This window comes from Scomber japonicus, chromosome 18 (assembly GCF_027409825.1).
Source record: "Scomber japonicus isolate fScoJap1 chromosome 18, fScoJap1.pri, whole genome shotgun sequence".
Taxonomy (NCBI): domain Eukaryota; kingdom Metazoa; phylum Chordata; class Actinopteri; order Scombriformes; family Scombridae; genus Scomber; species Scomber japonicus.
Window position 1 is genome coordinate 437,780 of NC_070595.1, and position 21,396 is coordinate 459,175.

Here is a 21,396-nt window from a genome sequence, read left to right on the forward strand (position 1 = left end):
AAACTAATTGTAAATAAAAAGATATGAATTAAAGTTGTAATAAAGTTACATTTTAAGAATAAAGTCCTACCTCTTTACTTGTAGGTCTGTTAGTTATAACATGTTTGGTTTTCACTTGTCAGAAAACACCCCAGTTCTTTATATGAGGCACAAATACACTTAAATTGTATTTTTTTCATCATTTTTTAAAGTTATAAAAAGGATCTTTTAATTCTTAATGTCATTGTTGAAATATCAGCTTCCATCATCATCTGTCACCACATCTTCATCTTATTAATACACAAACATTTGAACCTTGGACAGGAGTGTTTGACTGTTCAGCTTTATTTGACATTTCTTTCATCACAACCATCTTCATCAGCCAAAACCCGGCCGTCTTTAAAGAATACATGGTTAACTCTTCAACTGACATACAGTAGGCTGAAGTCCACAGAGCTCAGTTATCTACTTTCACTCAGCTAATATTTCAGTATCCATCTCCATTGTATTTAGGTGGAAGCAGAGATCTTAAGAGACAGACCAAAAGAATCTCACTCATGATACAGTAAATACCACAAAGACTTAGAATTTGGGTGAACTAACCAGATTCTTAGGCACTGTTGACATTTAGCGGCAGCAGACTGGTAAATATATTTCCTTTGATTAATAAAGATGATGATTAAAGGGTAACTCCACCAAGTTTCCACATTGATGTGTGGAAAAAGAGTCCAGAGGCAGCTGTGTGAAGTCTGATAAATTGATGAAGTGATGTATGTGAATCAGCATCATGATGTGTAGTGACCAGCGGAGAACCCACAACGCCCCCCTTGGTACTGACACGTTTGATGGTGCAAATGTCCCACTACTGCTCTCTGGTGGACAGAATGTGTAATGCAGATACATTACCACATTACATCTCTGTGCTGACTTTGAGCACCACCTCAGAGATGAGTCTCTGACTTGCAATGGACAATAAAGTTTTTCTGATTTCTTTAGTTTAAGAGCCATGTCTGCTGTCACTGTCATGCATGTGTTCAAAGCTTGAGAATACTGCTGATAACTATTTTTGATTTATCCTGAAAAATAAATCATTAACAGTAGTTTCAGAATAAAAATGTAAACATGGTAAATATGATTTAAAATGTTAAAATAGAGTATTTAAAAGCAGTTCCCATGCAGATTTATTTCAAAGAATGAAGTGTCATGTTGAATATTACTGACTGGTTTTTACTGAACTCTTACAAAAATGTATCAGTACAGATGTTGAGCAAGAGATCCACTGGAATCTGGAAATAAACACACTTTGTCTTCCCAATTTAATATTTTATTGTCATAGTTGTTTGCTTTAATAACATTTGAACACGCTCAAGCACACAGCCAGAACGCCACATGAGAAACCAAAAACTGGGTAAAAGCAAAGGGAGACATGTACACCCAAGATAAACATTTTGGTTTCAACTGGTGAAGTTCTTTCAAACTATTTATTTTGCAATTTAATTCTGAAAATCATTTTTTTGTATTCCAAGCAAAATCCTGGTCCACATCTGTTTACAGATATAACTTCTGCCATTTGTCATTGTCATTTATGAAAGCAAAAAAAAAAAAAAAAATAACTGGAAGAAAAAAAATCATGTAATCATGAGTAGACCAGAGTAGGGAGGTGGGGAGAGGTGGAGGGAGGGCTAACCCAGAAATGGCATAGCTGAGCTCTCAATATGAGAAAGCTGACTCGTGTGGACTTCATCTTGGTTTTTCATTTGCTTAAAAACAGGTTTTTCTTTTTCACTGAAGTTTTTTCTGAAGCTGATCTTCGGCACGCGAGAAGGGGGGGGGGGGGCGTAAGAGGGAGGTGCCGTCGCCTCTGATAACAGTGTGGGCGGGTTATGACCGAGCTCCGCACGTTGCTTCTCACCAGGACTTACAAGGCAGCTCAGTCCTCTTCAGTCCCGCTCGGCAACCAGCTTCAGCACCTTACCGATGGCGATGGTCTTACCTGAGACACAAACAAACATGGGTCAGCATAAATACAACAGCTGCTCATCATGCTTTATACTGCCCCACACAGGTTAACAGCTGCAACTACACCAAGTTAGTAAAGAGGCTTGACTCAAGGCTACTTAGTTGAAGTTATAAAATGTCACCATTATGATTTAGCTACTGATTTATTAATGTGGTTATAACAGTCCATTTCTAAAGGGTTGGAGGGTCAGGCTAGCAGCAGAGTTTGGTTTTTTTATCTCTATTCCTAATTCTTTACGCATTAAACCCTTCAATACTACACATTTCTATAGTATCATTATTTGTAGTAACACAGCTTTTAAAAAGTGGTCTTAACTCATTCCTACTTTTTTACCTTTGTACAGCAGTGTACCATGTATGTATTTATTACACTATGAATACTGTACATCCTGGACACAGACATTTCTTTCTGAATGAATTAAATCTAACCCTAAAATGTACAACATGTTCTGACATTTAATAGATTTAATGATTCATCAAAACTAAATTCAATAGATGGACTAATGATTAAAACTAGAGTTATTTGTAGTCCTGGTTAGCAGCAGCAGCAGCAGCAGTTGTTGAGAACAGCCTGTAGTCTAGAATCATCTACAGGTGGTGCAGGTGCTCTACCTTCGTCTCGTAAGGTAAACCGTCCCATCTGAGGAAAGTCTTTAAAAGTTTCGAGGCAAATGGTTCCTGCTGTGCGCAGACGGGCGATGCAGACCTGGTCCTGTTTGACGAATCGTGGTCGTGTCTTACTCTTGTCACCTGTCTTTTTGTCTACCAGACAGATTAAGGCCTGCAGAGAGAGCAGAGACACACTAAATCAACACATTTCTAAAAGACTTCTATCATTGAATGACAGCACTGTGTGTATTTATTATATATGTATCATTAGATTTGGTTTCATCATGGTGTTTGAGCTGATGGGGAAGGTGAATGTGATGTAACCAAGTGAGCAACATTATGAAGAAAACATCTGTTCAACCAACAGCTGTACCACCAATACACACAATACAAGCTCCATATGTGCAAATGTTAGCTGAGGATCTAATGTGTGTATATGAAGGTGGGTGTAGCACCAGGCCGTACCGTGATTTGCACTTCTTCGATGCAGGTGTGAATGTGAAGGACTGCGTTGTAACCTGGACAGATGATGGATTTGTGTTCAATGATGACAATCTGTGGAGAGAAGAGGAACACACGTGAGATCTTTTTAATAGCACAGAGTGGAATTAAACAGCCTTTACACAGTCATACTGGTAACCTAACCCAAACTATGATGGAAAACCAGTCAGGACTATAAGACCTATATCACATTTTCTCATGTATAACAATATATGCTAAAATGATTTAATCAGTTAACATGACCTGGACTCATAAGTGGCAGAAAAGTGACGACTCATCAAGCAATTACAGTAATAGTGAACATTACAGTAATAGTGAGTTGATGATGTCATACATATCTCTGTCTATATATTGTGTACATATAACATTATCAGCCGATATATCCAATCAGAATTTTTTGCTCTGTATTATCAGTATCAACATCGGCTCCTAAAAATTGTTTTGCTCCTGCAGCTGCAGTAGTGACAGTGTTTACTGCAGCCCTGATGCTGCTCAGTTTCCTGTCACACCACATCACATGTACTTTATATATGTACAACATCACTGCAGAAGATAGACTATTTAAGACTTGTACATTTAAGTTAAGCCTTTTTAATATCTTCTAGCACTTTAAGACTTTGGACCAGCAGACACGGTAAAAGTCAATCAAATCTTAACACATGTAATAAATGATTATATCATACAATCAACATGTTTACCACATTAAGTGCAGGTTATGCTCTTTTTGTGTTGTAGTCTACTTATTGTTGAGTTGCAGCACTGACCTGGGCATCGAAGGTGCGCCCCGAGTGGCAGAGGTTCTCAGCATTACACAGGATGAAGCCGGGCAGGATCTCCTCCTCCTCGATGCCCTTCAGCCGCAACTTGAGGTTCTCACCTGGAGCCGCGTCGTCTGTCTCCACATCATCTGACAAGAGGCTCAACACCTCCACCGTGTGCTGTAACACACACAGAGACAGAGACAGAGAGAGAGAGAGAGAGAGAGAGAGAGAGAGAGAGAGAGAGAGAGAGAGAGAGAGAGAGAGAGAGAGAGAGAGAGAATAAACTTGTGTAGAAATAGAAGTAAAAGCACTGAAGACATGGAAGATCTTTCTTCATATTAGAGCAGAGAACTTGTATCTTGATTCCAGCTGATAAGAAGCAGCAAAAACTACATATAAAAAATAATCTTACCCTGTTTGGCATCATGACCAGCTGCTGTGCTTTACTGATAGAGCCTGACTCTAGTTTGCCCAGAATCACAGTACCCATGTCCTGCAGGACACACAGCAACAGCAATGTTACACACACAGTTCATCATCATTATGAGTGTGAAAACTGCAACATGGCAGGAAATGACTCAGCCAATCAAACAGACACTGAGCTGATTACCATGTGAATGCAAAGTGTCAGTTTGGAGAGAACACTGATTTAGTACATATATTGAAAATGTCAAATCAGCCTGGTTTAAACCTAAACAGTGAGTGAGGAGGAAGTGTGAATCTCTTACAGAGCAGTAAGTGTGCTTCTTTTAAAAGCTAAACTGCCACTCTGTCATACTCTTTATGTTTTATACCTTTATCCAACAAAGACTGAACTCTTCATTTTGTCATCTATTTTTTTTATTTAGTCTTAGTCCTGTTTCAAATATCCTTGTTAGTTCTGATTATATTTAGTAACCCTCATTGTGTTTTACTTGACTAAAGTCTGGATATTTTAGTCTTATCTTAGCCAAAGAAAACCAAAACTACTTCAGACAAACATGAAACATGTTCTGATTTATTTTAAACAAACATGTGACCCAAAACTCTTCAACTGTTAGAAACAATGAAAGCTGAACAGACAACTAACCAATTATTTGTTGCCCCAAAGTACAAACTTTCTGTTCTGAACAACAGGAAGAAAATGGAAAAAGAACACACAAACACATGAACACACACAAAAATAATCTAAATCAACCTGAGGTCAGCTGTTAACAGAAAAATTTACCTCATGGATGTAATGACATAAGGTTACCAAAATGCAGTCTAGCAAGTTAGTTCACATGACATTAATAATAAAAGGTTAAAAGTGTTACTACAGTCATTGTGTATTGAGCTCTGAGTGCTTCTAAAACACTCAACAGTTCACCTGAACTCCTCCAGCGTAGAAACACTTCAAATTAAAATAAAGACAGTTCTTACTTTTTAAACTACATTTAGTCTTGTCATTGTTAGTGCTGTCTTGTCATCCTCTCATCTTGCTTATGTAAAAAATAAGTTGTTGAGGAACATTTAGTCATAGTTTTCCTTTATGAAATTAACAAACATGGATTCTTACCTTGTATTTGTCTACAATGGGCAATCTGACAGGTCCATCACTTGATCTGTTGAAATTTGGCAAACTGTCCAGATGTGGAATGAATGGTAAACCTCTGTAATAACAGCAAACATGAAGAGCAGTTAGAGGAGGTAGATGAACAGGAACAATGTTCTGTGTGTTCAGTCAGCATAGTGCAGGACTTACGTGTACCAGGAGCACATGTCAGTGGGCTCCTTCAGGTTGGCTCCTGTCAGCCCAGAGCACGGCATGAAGTGAATGTCTTTCTTCGGGTTGAAACCCACCTTCTTCAAAAATGGCACTAGTTTCTCCTTACACTCTTCATACCTGAGGGTTCAGATCACTACATCAGCTTTCAGTCACACACACAGCCAGCATCATGACATATATGGAGGACATGGACGGACACACACACACACACAGCCAGCATCATGACATATATGGAGGACATGGACACACACACACACACACACACACACACACACACAGCCAGCATCATGACATATATGGAGGACATGGACACACACACACACACACACACACACACACACACACAGCCAGCATCATGACATATATGGAGGACATGAACACACACACACAGCCAGCATCATGACATATATGGAGGACATGGGGACACACACACACACACACACACACACACACACACACACACACACACACACACACACACACACACACACACACACACACACACACACACACACACACACACACACACACACACACACACACACACACACACACACACACACACACAGTCAGCACCATGACATATATGGAGGACATGGACACACACACACACCATGACATATATGGAGGACATGGACACACACACAGCCAGCATCATGACATATATGGAGGACACACACACACACACAGCCAGCATCATGACATATATGGAGGACATGGACACACACACACACACACACACACACACAGCCAGCATCATGACATATATGGAGGACATGGACACACACACACACACACACACACACACACAGCCAGCATCATGACATATATGGAGGACATGGACACGGACACACACACACACACACACACACACACACACACAGCCAGCATCATGACATATATGGAGGACATGGACACACACACACACACACCCAGCCAGCATCATGACATATATGGAGGACATGGACACACACACACACCATGACATATATGGAGGACATGGACACACACACACACACACACACACACACACACAGCCAGCATCATGACATATATGGAGGACATGGACGCACACACACACACACAGCCAGCATCATGACATATATGGAGGACATGGACAGACACACACACACACACACACACACACACACACAGCCAGCATCATGACATATATGGAGGACATGGACACACACACACACACAGCCAGCATCATGACATATATGGAGGACATGGACGCACACACACACACAGCCAGCATCATGACATATATGGAGGACATGGACACACACACACACACACAGCCAGCATCATGACATATATGGAGGACATGGACACACACACAGCCAGCATCATGACATATATGGAGGACATGGACACACACACACAGCCAGCATCATGACATATATGGAGGACATGGACACACACACACACAGCCAGCATCATGACATATATGGAGGACATGGACACACACACACACACACACACACACACACACACACACACACACAGCCAGCATCATGACATATATGGAGGACATGGACATGGACACGGACACACACACACACACACACACGCACACACACACACACACAGCCAGCATCATGACATATATGGAGGACATGAACACACACACACACACACACCCAGCCAGCATCATGACATATATGGAGGACATGGACACACACACACACACACACACACACAGCCAGCATCATGACATATATGGAGGACATGGACACACACACACACACACACCCAGCCAGCATCATGACATATATGGAGGACATGGACACACACACACACACACAGCCAGCATCATGACATATATGGAGGACATGGACACACACACACACAGCCAGCATCATGACATATATGGAGGACATGGACACACACTAGGGCTGAACGATTTATCGTTTTCTGATCGAAATTGCGATTTCAGACAGCGCGATCATGTGATCGCCAAAGCTGCGGTTTTTGCAGCTCCTGACTGACCCAGGATCTGTTGTGTCAACTATTTTATACATACATGCCGTCTCCCTACCATCCTGCCAAGCTCACCAATCAGAAGCGGCATGCTACTCGTGGACAGGTCACGCTAACCAATCAGTATTAACCGGCTCCTTAATTATAATTATTCAGAAATAGCTTCAGCTGGACCTGAAGTGGAGTTAGGGATAACCCCCAAGAAAACCAGCACGTCGGTCATTTGGGAGTGTTTCGGGTTTGAGGCTGCAGACGTGCACCTGAAACAGGTACTGTGCAAAACCTGTGGCGCTAAAGTTGCAACATCCAGCGGAAACACAACCAATTTGTACCGGCATTTGAAAAATCAACACAAGCTTGCATGACGAAAAAGTCCGGTGAAAATGATACTCAGGCCCACTGTAGCAAACAGACTACAATTACAGCATGTTCTGCCAGTGTAACTCCGTATGATAAGAGCAGCGGAGACACAGAGAGATGTCCCGCACCTACTTCAACCAGGTTGCCATCCCACAGCTGTACGCAGAGTGTAAATGCTGAGTGATGTAAAGATGTCAGGGAAGCGAGTATTATTGTTGATTTAAGTATTTTTGGGATTTTATTTGTTCTGCACTTCACCCTGACTTGTGGTGTCAGCCTTTGTTTAAAAAAAGATATTTGAGTTTTATTTTATTACCATTACTTGTCAAATTCACTTAAAAAGATAGTCCAGCTTTCTTAATATACAGTAGGGTTGAATAAAGTAAAGAGTTGTTGAATTTAGTTTTTCTTATTACTTATTTAACATTGTTTAGTTTTTTTGGAATTGTGTTGTATTCTATTTAGCTTTTTTTTTAAATTAATACAATTAAGGATTTTTTGCCATACTTTTTTTAAGTACTCTTTTAGTTCTTCATTTGTAATAACTGCCATTGGTCTTTAGTTTTTATCCTTGCATTGGAGTAATAGCATTTAATGTTTTAATGTTACTGTACATTGTGAATATTGCACTGAAGCTTGATTTGAAGGAAATCGTGAATCAAATCGAAATCGCAATATCTGCCAGAAAAATCGCAATTAGATCTTTTCCTAAAATCGTTCAGCCCTAAAACACACACACACACACACACACACACACACACACACACACACAGCCAGCATCATGACATATATGGAGGACATGGACACACACACACACACACACACACACACACACAGCCAGCATCATGACATATATGGAGGACATGGACTGGAATGGATCATTAGACTTCAACAGCTGCCTACAGACAATCTCTCACATGTAAATGTACAGGGTGGGAGTTGTCTCCCTCTCCTGTCAGTAAGAGGAATTATTAAAATACTGACACATTGTAACATCAGCCTGTAAGATGTAGCCTCCTCCATCACTACTGTTGTGAGTGAGTGTGAAATGACTCCTCTCACTATCAGAACCTGATCTGTTCAGTCTGGTAACATTTGGGTTGCCTTATCAACACAATAAGTGCACTCTATGTGTTTGCACATGAGGAATCTTCATTCAACACTGGGTCCATAGCAACAGCAAACCAGGTTACACAGGAAATGAGACTAAATGAGGATGCACTATAGTAAACTTTTTATCTTCACATCTGTGTATAGCATGCAGCAGGTCACTGATCACACTTCTCCTCTTCTTCAACATTACTTTGGAAGCTTACTGTACTTCAGGAATACAAGCTACAACACACTAATTAGGACTGATTGATTAATCAAACTTGATTCTCAATTACAATTTTGGCTAATCAGATAATCAAGATAAAATGATCATTGTACTATTTTAGATACTAATGCTCTATGTAAGGACCTCTTCTTTCTGTTACTGTGCACATGCTTACTTATAAAAATGCTTATGTGTGTGTTGTGTCTTCAGGAGAAGGCTAGTTGGATCATTCAGATTTTTTCTAATCTCCTACTCACATCACAGACACCATGATTCTTGTATACATGACAAAGTAATCAGATTACAATATAAGCAGACAGTAACTCTGTTCTAATGTTCTCTCACCAACTATCCTGTAATTAAACTGAAGCACAGAGACCATCTCCTGTGTTTTTTTTTTTTACATTACTTATATACAAATGTGCCTCATGAAGCACTCCAGTGTTCTGTATGAGCTGAATTTAGAGTGCTGTTCCACCCCCACTATCTGATCATTCTTATCTACCCACCTCTCCAGGCTCCAGTTGACTGTGGGGTCATCCATTTTATTCACCAGAACAATCAGGTGCTTCACGCCGGCTGTTTTGGCCAACATGGCGTGCTCCCGCGTCTGTCCACCTTTTTCAAAACCAGTTTCAAACTCGCCTTTCCTGGCAGAGATCACCTGGGGGGTCAAACACAGTCATGTGGTCAGTGTCTGGGACTTGTTGTTATAGCAAAGGAAACAACACTCCTCACAAAGATGAGAACATAATGAGAGAAATCACTGTTTAACTGCTTCAGCTACTTTAATTAACTAGTTTATCTGAATGTTAATCAATCTGTAACTCCTTCAAACCAAAGAGCTCCAGAAACTACAAAACCAGAGGAACTAAGAAGTGAAAGTCTCTTTTGATGCTCTGATGGTTTGTGTTTGCATCACATCTCAATAATCATGTACATTTTTACAAAGTTTTCACAAGGAAACAACAGTCAGTGATGGTCCTGCTTACAAACCACACCCTTAATCTACCTGCACCCTTTAGTCTGTTTTGAAGCAGCTGGGATTATCCTACAGGAACTAAATTTAGTCCCCGGTTCCTCTAAAAGGTTCTGGGTCTCCTGGGGAAAGTCCTGTAGTGAAAACACTCCATTGGTTCCAGTTTTAGTAGCCTCAGTGGGAATCATCGGAGGAGCTTACAGTAGTGAACATAACAGCAGCAGCTTGTTTCTAGTATCAATATGAAGACTTAAGAAGAGGACTGACGTTAATGTTGTTCATGTTTAAACAACAGTTATGTAGCTGACCTGATTATCTACATTTAGAGATGTTTGTGTTGGAGCTGCTGAGCCACGTTAAGCTGGACCAGTGATAACTAAATCCTTCATTACAAATCAGTTAGTCAATCTAACACCCTGCATCTCTACTCTACATATGTCTGCTCTGTGCTGCAGTACACTACACTTCATGGTTATGGACATTGCTGTTAAATCACTTTTTTTTTTTAATGTTTAAATTAAATATTCACAGTCTTTTGAGAAAGGTTTAATCATGCAACTTAACAGGTGATGCTTTCATGAAGCCACATTAAAGCTTTGATTATTTTAAAGCTCACAGCCTTGCTCATGCTCTCTTAAAGTGAACCAGCTATTGTCATTTAGTGACAATAGCTGGTTGTGAACAGAGTTGTGAACAGTTTAGTCTGAAGTCTATAAAAATATTTTCCTGGACTCACCAGTACAGCCAAGTCTGCTTGCGATGCACCTCCAATCATGTTGGGAACAAAGCTCTTGTGGCCTGGAGCGTCTAGGATGGTAAAGTGCTTTTTGTCTGTCTCAAAGTACGCTCGGCCCACCTCCACTGTTTTGCCTTTGTCCCTCTCCTCCTGGTTAGTGTCCAAAGCCCAAGACAGATACCTGGGAGACATACATGTGGTCATTAACTAGAACTCATGGAAGTGTAATAAGGACAGATACTTAGAAATTACAAAATACATTTAACCAGTCTGTAAGTAGAGAAGTCAGAGTACACAGGAGAAGATTCATGAGTGAAAAAAACAGATACTTTCTGTGTTAATGAAACGCAACACTTCCTGCAGGTGTCTCACCATAAAACCCAGTCAGCACAGAGCATGTTATGTTCTACATTTGAATAGAAGTGCTCATTAGAGCAGACACAAAGCTGTGTGCACACTCACCAAGTTTCTCGGTTCTTCTCCTTGGCTTCTCTCTCGTACTTCTCTAAGGTTCTCTTTTCTACCATGCCTGTTAGATACCTGTTGGTCAGGAAGGGGAAAATGGAGACCTGTATAAGATAACATGGGCTTAATGTGGTGAATGGAAGTGAACCTTGAAAGGGAGACTGATACTCACATGATTTGTCCGCCAATGGTGGACTTGCCAGCATCTGGAGAAGAAGCACACAGTGTGGTTTTAGATTGAGCTGTGAGACTGCTCATGTTCAGCTTTATTCTGAGTGAGCACATCAGCAGGAGTTCTTCACACAGATGGTAAAAGTACCTGACTAATCAGCTTTTTAATAGTACATATGTGAATGACAGAATCTGAATCACTGAACATTTGACTATGTATTAAAAAGAGCTACACCCTGTCTGTCTGTGGTGACACACACTCAGCAAAAACAACATCTTCTATCACTACACAATTCATATCAGTGAGCCAAGCTTCCATAACCAGGTCAGAGGTTGTGGTCTTTCTATACTGTACAGTGATCGGGTGAGGGTGCTTACATAGCTGCATGTGAACACAATGATTGTCTATGCTGAGTGATAACAGGCCATACAGTTAGTGAGTGCACTCCAAAATTCATCTCTGATGGAGAAAAGTCAAGTGCAATCTGTCAGCTGATGACAGACACAGCTGAGTAAACACACAACATCGGACATGAAACATAAACTGTGGCGGCTGGAAGAAGAGTTCACATCACTACATTGTTTTACTGTGTGGATCTTCATATGATTTAGATGTGTGCGCATCAGCCAGCAGTTTAGACAGAGGACGAGCAGCCATTATAGTGAGGGTTAAAATATTTCATTTGAAACACAGGCTGATATTGAACATTTAAATAAGACAAAAGGATCATCGAAAGATTGCAGCTGGTTCAAAGTGCAGCAGCCAGGTTTTTAACAAGTACCTTTAAGTCTCTTCTTAAAACTCACTTTTATCGTCTGGCCTTTTCTTAACTGCTGTTATTTGTTGTGTTATTATTATTATTGCATATTGACATTGTTTTTATTCTGGATATTTTATGTTCACTCTGTTTTTACTGTAAAGCACTTTGTAACTTTATTTATATGGCACCTTTCAAAACAAAGTTATTATCATATTGGCTAATATTCATCAACAATCATTTAACTAAAGACTGCATCAGAATTACTAAACTAAATGTGCCATGAATGAGACCATGTGCACTTGAAAACAATGTCAATAGTGTTACAGTAGTGGACATAGTTAGTTTCTAAATGACCATAATACAAACCATGCCAAGTGCTTACCTGTAATAATAAATCATGAGTCATGAACAACACATCTATCATAATACAACTGAAGAAATGCACCTAGAGATGAATCGTGAGTTATATTGTAAAGTTATTGATGCATTTCACTCAGTCTTTTTCTCTTTCTATTTGAGCCCAGCTGTTCTGCAGTCCACTGCAGCATGATCACTGTTAGTTTCTATTCTTTACACCTTCAGTAGGAAGCAGAGGTCACGGAGCTGACAAACTCTTCCTTAGACTTGAGATTTTCACTCTGGTCATTTTAAAAGGTGAATGTGACTTGAGACATTTATTTGCACTGACCTACGTGTCCGATGAACACAACGTTGATGTGTTCCTTCTTGGGGGCGTCTGGCTGTGTGGGTGGAACCTTGGGCGCTGGTGTTTCCTCTTCCTCCTCCATCATCTCTGGGGCCGTCTCCTCCGTCGTCGCTGCCACCGCTGGGCCCCGGTCCCCGCCTCCTGGCTCTTCCTCGTTAGGCTCCGCCTCTTTCTGGTCCCATGGCTCCTCTGTGGTCATCTCTGAGTCGCCATTCTCCACTGGAGCTGTCAATCAATCAGAGAGCTCTATTTTCACAAGCTGACAATATGTATATTAAGCAGCACATTTCACTGTCTCTCTTTCTTAGTCGTTACCTATGGAATTGTAATGCACTAAGAGAAAGGTCTACTCTGTTCTGAATTAACAAGAAACCTCAAACTTTTTATTTCGTTTTGGGTTTGAAACATTAGGAGATTGTGATGTCTTTAAGTAATATAGCTGCTATTGTTATTAGGCTCCTCAGGACAGAGCAGAAATAGATGAAACGAACAGACTGCCTACAGAGCTGAGAGGAAGAAGAAAAGAAAAGGTATATTCATCTTTCAGGACCTTTGCTTTGCCCAGAGGTCGGCCTTACCGTAATTACACTACTTTAAGCACAACCAAGTTCAGACAGCAGCTTGTGTGACCAATGTTTAGTACTCTGTGGCTCACATTACACAAGTTATTTAAAGGTATCTCAATCATTCAGAAAAACAGAGCAGATTATTTTTCCATGAAAACTTTTCTCTCATGTGAATGCATTATGTTACCGTAGTTACCAGAAGAGTCACCCAATTTTATTTAGAGCACAAAATAACTTTATAATCTGTACAACATAACCCTAACCCTAACCCTAACCCTGTGACCTTGTTGTCACTAAAGATTCTGTTTGATACAAATCTGTGTCTTATTGTGAAAGGAAACATAACGTCTCTCCTTAATTGAAATGAGGGGATTACTTTCAGTGTGTCAGTAACTAGAAAAATCACATGTCTTCAACAACCAATCAAGTTGCAGTTTACATCCATGCCAGTAACATTTGTAGAGAGGAAAAAGGTATGTGTATTTTGTGGTAAAATGGAAGTTATCACTGAGGCTGTTCATTCATCACAAGGTCACAGCAACCTTGACGCATGACCGCCAAAATCTAATCAGTTCATCCTTGAATCTAAATTGGATGTTTGTGCCAAGTTTGAAGAATCTGCCTCAAGTTGTTCCTGAGATATCACGTGCATGAAAACATAATGTGTCCACTCACAGCTGTCACCTACACACAGCCACTAACACTAACAATGAGTCCTAAATAAACTAAAGGAAAAAGGATGCTGATTCATGTTTCAGTGCACAGAGCAGACACATGTTTACCTGTCAACACATGTCTTTGCTGTGATAGAGGGACTAGCACAGTGACTGAACACTAAGCTAAGCTGTCCTTTCACGTTGATGGTCAAACTAAAGCAGAGTGGCCTCAGGTGGAGTCAGGCTACATTTTACAGTTTACATCAACACTCATTAGCACATCAACGCCTGCTCAACAGCTAGCAGTGGATTTTAATGGCAACATCTGCTCTGGAGCCTCATCACATTTCTGTTCATGCCAACTGTGTAGAAAAGCAAGAACTGATCTATTAAATTATATGTAGCTCCATGCTTGTGTCTGAAAACAGCTTGTTATACAGACAACCTTCACATAGCCATTACATGGGTAGCAAACCGTGATAGCCACCATAGCATACCATCATTAAAAAAAACCTTCCACAGGGAACCAGAGGGAAGATTGCTGGCAACACTGATTAATAAGTTCTCTGTTTGAAATGCAGCTCTATCAGAAAACAGCGATGAAGGCTGAGCAGCAAACATGGAGACTAAATAGGAAACAATGATAGAAAGCCTCCTACACAGCTCAGTAACACTGCTGAGAACACACCCAGGTTCACTGTGTACGGAGCTCTGCTTCCTTTAAATCTGTTGTTTGTTTTTAACTACTATTTAACAGACACCCTCATTACAAACAAGATGTTATCTGTTGGAATACACGCCTGTGCTGTTTATACTGTGAGTCTATTATATATTCACTCACAGGAAACACACACCTGGGGAAATACTACACAGAGCTAGTGAACTAAACGATGACAGAGTGGTGCATCTTCCTAAAACAGCATCTTTGACTGGACACAAGTAAGTATTGACTAACAGCTCTGACACTAACTGACAGCTCTTAACTTTGATTACTGACGCCATTAACAAAGCTACTGTTACTGCTACTTTAATATGTTTATAATATGATGATAGTATGGTAGTGAGTATTATCTAAATGTGTTGGCTGTATCCTTATTGGAAACTATGATCAAATAAAATATTACCTGGGCTGCAAGTTTTCAATTCAGCTGGCAATCTACTACTTAGTGTCTGTTTCTAAAGGACTAACTACATCTATCACATGTCTGAGCTTGAAATAAAGGTTAACTAAATCATATTTTAGTGCTGCATTCACTCTTTTTTTCAACAGGGAGGGAACAGCAGTTTAATAATCCCGCTGGCTTCACAAAAACACTGAACTGAACACTTGTAATAAGTGGAGTATAGCATGTAGCCATAATGAAGCACAGAGTGATGTTAAACCACACTAGCTGTATGAGGAACACTTCATAGATAAGCATGAACCTTGATTTTATCCAGCAGTGTAAACGGCTGTTTGTATATCTATTCATTACATTTGTCCCATGTACTGGAGTCCTACACAGGATTGTCCTAATACAGTAGTTCCCAATTTTGGGGGGCTTGTGACTTGAAAAGAAAAAAAGAAAAATCAGACTAAAGAGGAAGTCAGATATTAAAATTAAACATGATGTACAGCCAATTTTTTTCCCTCTTCTCCAAATTCCTATCTATGTTTATCATCACACAACGCCTTCAGATTTATCTTGAGATCCTCTTTAAGGTTCTTGACTCCCACGGTATGGAATCACTGCCCTTAATGATTAATTGCTTTTACCAAAAAACTTTCCTGAACACCAATTTAGTGCCCCCCCCCCCCATCTGGCTCAATAATGCCTAACAAGTAGTATGAATCATAAGTAAATCAAACTGGGGATTCCTCACTATGAAAGCATTCTCTACATTGAGTATGTTTGACATTGTGTTAGATACTGTGTGCAGATTTCAATCAGTGAGGTAGGACAAGTTTGACAACCTCTTACTAGTCACATTTACTCTGAGTTCAAATGTCTCATTTCCTACACAAACCTGCGCTTGTACCAGTCAAACTTTGCGTGAGACGAGGCGGAGGCACCCCAACTACTGACATTCAACCAGATCTTTACACTTCCTTTTCTTCTAATGATGCAATACTATTTTCATATCACATGTCTAAATCTATTATTACAAGCATTTAAAGCATCCTGGTGTTGGCTGCTGGATTAAATGACCAATGACAATGCAAGCAGAGCTGCTGGATTTATTGTTGGACTTGATGGTAAACTTTAAAAGTAATACCTTTGTTTTTTTTAATACTCTATTACCAACAAAGTAAAAATATACAGTATATATACAGTGTAGCTGCAACATACAAGATATCTGATGCATAACCATAGAGACAAAGGCTATTCATCAGTTTTTAAGTGGGTTCACTCCAGGGCTCTGTACATACTGTGGAGTTGAAATAAGGCTGAGTCTGTGTACAGTGATAAAGACACACAGCCCCAGTGAATCCACACATCCCAGACAAAAGACAAACTGATGCTAATCTAAAACGAAACTCATTATTCAGTTTGTGGTCAGACACTGTCACTTCAAGTTTTGACGTGGGAAAAAAAAAGTCACCATCTGGCATGTTCACACAAGGTAGATAAATAAAACAAACACTGCTAAACAACTGTACACAAAAGAGGGGGGAATGAAGCTGCCAGGTGAAACTGAACTTCTGTAATTGGGTCTCGGTAACCCATGATGTAACCGTCACTATAGGCTTTGTTAATCCTATCTGTTCGGTGAGGGAGTGCACATGTCAGGACAATGAGGAGAGTGGTAACAGCATATTTGTGACACACAGGCGCAGAGGGAATCCCGCTTAAAACACAGCCTCCGCGCATACATACCAGCACTTTCTGACACCTCCATGGTGGATATTTTTTCAACAGCAACTGAAAAAAAGAAACAGTAAAAGTTAATTGTTAAGTTGGTGAAAGTTAATATTTAAGTTCATTTAACAAAAAAGGAGACCGACCTGTTCCAATAGCTACAGGCTTAATTCAGTTAAAGGAACTGTGAGGGGACTTGAGGAATTTCTCAACTGACTGTGGGTGAAATAAGTGTAGTTCTATTAAGTTTATTAAGAGGCCAACTACTCAAGTCCATGCTGGAGGAAGACATTAAGACATGGCAACACCGTTTACTCTGGTCAACCTCCTCCTTACATTGGAACACAAACATCCAATATGTTAACATTAAGGTTGTCCATGTGTAGCGTGTGTAAGGACACTAGTGGGAGGTGTTTAAACCACTGAAATACTTCATTTAGGCAACACAGTGTCAGTCATACCCGATATGGGAGTTATGGGAATCTATGGCACACTGCTGTAAATGAAAACATGATGAGTCTCTCTCCTGGCCTTCACGGGCTTTAACAGTGACACATTTCGGATCCACTGTTGACCAGGAGTGCGTCAGAATATCCACGTCACACCAAACACCAACGTTCCCACTTCTTTTCTTTCTCTCTTTTTCTAATGACGAGCTGGGCTTTAATTATGAGGTGAAGTTGAACTATTTGAATATGACAACAAAGGTAAAGTTCTAACTTGTTTGGTGTCAGTTAGTGAGTAACGTTACAATAAGCAGTGTTTTTGGCTAAGTCGCCTTAACTAACGCTGGGCGGCACGATTGTGAAACCACAGCAGCTAAAAAGGTACATGCTAGCGCCGGTTAGTTGCACCAAGCTAACGCCGGCTGGGTTAGCGACTCTAAAGACAAGCGTGACAACAAGCTGTACGACCACTCTATAGCCAAACGACTGAGTAACATCAACATTTTATATAACTTAAGTATGTAGTCGGTGTTACACAGCGGCAGGCGTCTGTATCACTGCTACACCACACTGCTCACCAGCTAGCAAGCATGTCGCGCTTCAAGGAACGCGTGTCTGAAGAGCAGGTAGCAGCTAGTTAGCAGCTAACAGCGAGCTAACTGCTAACTAACGTGCCTGAACTCACCCGCAGAGTCGAGGTCCTCCGAGTGTGCCTTCGCGGTAAAAGACGGGACAAATTCGGGGGCGTTTACATTGGGCACAAACGGTTTCGCGTTCACATTCAGGTTTGTGAAAGCGGAATCAAGTTGTCCGTCGAGTGTGGCCTCCACATCGTCCTCTTGTTCCCAGGAATCAGGGGCAGTGTCTCTCGGGTCCATCGTGGCTCTTTGGGTTTTTCACCACTGTGAGATTTGAGCTGCGCACTTCTCGGTTCTACGTCAGCGTCCGTCCAAACCCCGGTGCTAAAGGTCACCTCTTGGACCGATCGGAAGCGTCCCAACTGGAAGTGTGATGTGTAGTCTCCGGTTCCGATGAAAAAGAGCAGCCGGTGTCTGTCGGCGGAGACGCCAAAGAGAAATGTTCGATTCAGCACTCCCAGAGACAGTCCGCCTGAGCTAACGCGTCCCCTCAGTCGACGTGCTTCACGCGGTGGTTTGTGGGATATGAAGTCTTATTCGAAAGCGGAACACAGAAGCTTTGACAGACTCGCGAGACGCAAAGAAACTACATTTCCCGAAAAGTAGTAACCGACTCTTTGCGTCAGTCATTTCTGACCTTTTCAGGAACCGCACATTCGACTCAGGTTTAGCAAATGGAGAATGACTTTTACATGCTTACTGATACAACTTCACTTTCTCACTGTATGGTTTACATCCATACTTTGTCTGGGAAGCGCATTAAACTTGTATGTAAATATTGTAAGTATCACAGAATATTCTTCATATTTGGGGATTTGTAGAATGTATCAGCCATTTGTTGAGAAAGTTTTTTTCAGTACTTTTAGAGCAACAATAACGTTGTTAAAACATTTGCTCTGGTTAAGCCTACTCAGACTAATGAGAAAATGATGACAATACGACAGCAACATGCTTAGTTTAAGATTTAATAAGAAAAAAAAATCTGGGTTAGCAACACACCAATCCCAATCACTTTAAGTGATCTGAAGTTATTTTTATCTTTTTAATTCCTCTTTCATTTCATCCATTTGTGCATTTCAACTGTCTTTTGTCACAAGAGGCGTCTCAGTTTTATTATAAAATGACACTGAGGAAATTTAATCAACAGTAGAACAGTGTATTATTTAAATGACCTCAGTTTAATCACCTTTTTCCTCCATAAAAAAGTTCCTCTACAATAATAATAATATCTGATGAAACAAGCTGAAATACATTTTTGTGCACACCTGTTTATGTGATTTGAATAATTCTAGAATATGATGTGGTTTTGAAAGTGTCCGCAGGTATTAAAGGGCCCAACCATAAAAAATCATAAAAAGATGGCGTGAACACAGGGACACAGCTGGCCAGCTCTGCTTTTAGATAAGAAGTGTGTTGTGATTGTCATTGTTATGATTATGTGCCCACAGTTAGTGACTCATATGTTTTATATGAAAACTGTATATAATAGAATGCAAGACTTAATACTTATGCAGAAAAGATGTAGATAAAATAACTTCCAATTTAATCCCATCCAATAAAAATTGCATGTTTATGTGAGTATGTATAGTGGCAAAGGCGGGACAAAGTCAGCATATTGCAAGTCAAAAATAAGTCTCAGGTCTTGGTTATAATAGAATTCTAAATCAAGTTGTTAACTGAATGCTAGTTTAAATTGTTTATTAATCAGATTCATGGCTAATTGAGAATCTGATGACTTGAGACTGCATTCATTTGATTCCACATCATCTGTAAACACAATTAATTACCCAGCCACCCCGGTATTACTAGATGCCAAATTACTTATACTGACTTATCTCATTAAAACAAGGTGTAAGTAGGCTTCAATTCTATTGTTGTGTGTATGTGTGTGTAACAGGCTTAGATCAGTGATTATCACAAACTGGGCCACAAATCACTACCGCTCTGTGTAATGTACCAGACTGCAGACATCTCCCAGCCATCTGCCACCCTGTATTAACACCACACATGACCACAGGACTTAAGATGAGCTTAAATACACTTTTGGTCCAACAGCCTCTCTCTAATCAGAGCCAAAGCTCAACTGACAAACTTCTGCTGATGGCTTATTAAAAATGGAGAAACCCAAGAGCTTTTATATCATTTATATCAGCAGATGTTATGGCTTATTAGAAAGTGATTAAGTCTACAGTAAGAAATCTTAAACTGCTTCTCAACAGATTTGGATCCAGATGACCTGCAGTTCTTTTGTAGAAGTGGTCCAACAGTCCATTGGAGGGTCTTCATGATGAATTTAAGAGCTAATGAAACAAAGCTAATTTGATGCTCCGCAACCTGGCAACCCAAAATATTTAATCATTAATAGCTTATTAACTAAGAATCTATAAAGCAAGTAAATGGTTACAGAGCCTTTGTAAAGTGGGACAGGAAGTGGTAAAGAAGTTTCTTACATGGGTTTTGTGAAATATGGAGGAAGTTATGTGATTATAGGAGAATATGGTGTCATCATTCCAAAGTGATTCTCCAAAAATGAAAGAAAGGAATCTTTGCACACCTGAGTAGTGGCAGGTGCGTAGGATGACAGTGCAATCTAAAATGTAAAAAAGCTCCTGAACACTGTCTCGCTCTCTGCTGTTTGTTGCTGCAGTGTTTCAGTTTATTGTTGTATTCTTATCTATTGTTGTATTTTACCATTTTGACATTTTTCTTATCTTTATAATTCTCAAATGTTATTGTCAGACAGGTGAAGCACACTGTTTTTATTAACCCAGGGTGCTCATTAATTGGTCAGATTGATCTTTCCAGTCCTCTCATTGGATGATTGAGGCAGCTCTTGTGTGTATATGGGTCAGTGACAAATAAGGGTGTCGAGATGAGCAATTCAAAAATATTTTAAAACTAGTTATAAAAGCAGTATCAAGTTTGTTAAAATATACATTTAGTATTTGTGTTGGTTTTATATCATTTAAATGACATTTACACCAAAAGTAAGACTGAATGCTCCTGAAAATGTCAAATGGTGTAACCGCAAAAGAATGATAAATATTAAATATTGTATCAGCTACAGTGTGTTTAAGTGGACTTATACTAATAATGACTTCATTTAAACATGTAAATGTTTCCTGATCTCCATGATTCTCCAGATGAAATGTAAT

The 21,396-nt window shown here is 40.0% G+C and overlaps 1 protein-coding gene across 1 annotated transcript; it reads right to left on the minus strand.

The window, feature by feature from the left end:
* Nucleotides 1-1,265: 1,265 nt before the first annotated feature.
* Nucleotides 1,266-18,735, minus strand: gspt1l (G1 to S phase transition 1, like). The gene is made up of 14 exons (XM_053337692.1): nt 18,289-18,735; nt 17,176-17,220; nt 13,078-13,320; nt 11,630-11,663; nt 11,455-11,532; nt 10,993-11,173; nt 9,787-9,941; nt 5,593-5,733; nt 5,407-5,500; nt 4,282-4,362; nt 3,873-4,046; nt 3,073-3,162; nt 2,611-2,779; nt 1,266-1,972 (listed from the first exon to the last, which is right to left on the minus strand). The coding sequence occupies exons 1-14, from the start codon at nt 18,479-18,481 to the stop codon at nt 1,920-1,922; spliced, it is 1,731 nt and encodes a 576-aa protein (XP_053193667.1). The 5' UTR covers nt 18,482-18,735; the 3' UTR covers nt 1,266-1,919.
* Nucleotides 18,736-21,396: the final 2,661 nt, after the last annotated feature.

Coding starts and splice junctions, on each gene's coding strand:
- gspt1l (XM_053337692.1), bottom strand. CDS start 18,481: ATGGACCCGAGAGACACTGCCCCTGATTCCTGGGAACAAGAGGACGAT. Junction 5,501..5,592: donor GACATGTGCTCCTGGTACAC/GTAAGTCCTGCA, acceptor CTGTTATTACAG/AGGTTTACCATTCATTCCAC. Junction 4,047..4,281: donor TGGTCATGATGCCAAACAGG/GTAAGATTATTT, acceptor TGTGTGTTACAG/CACACGGTGGAGGTGTTGAG.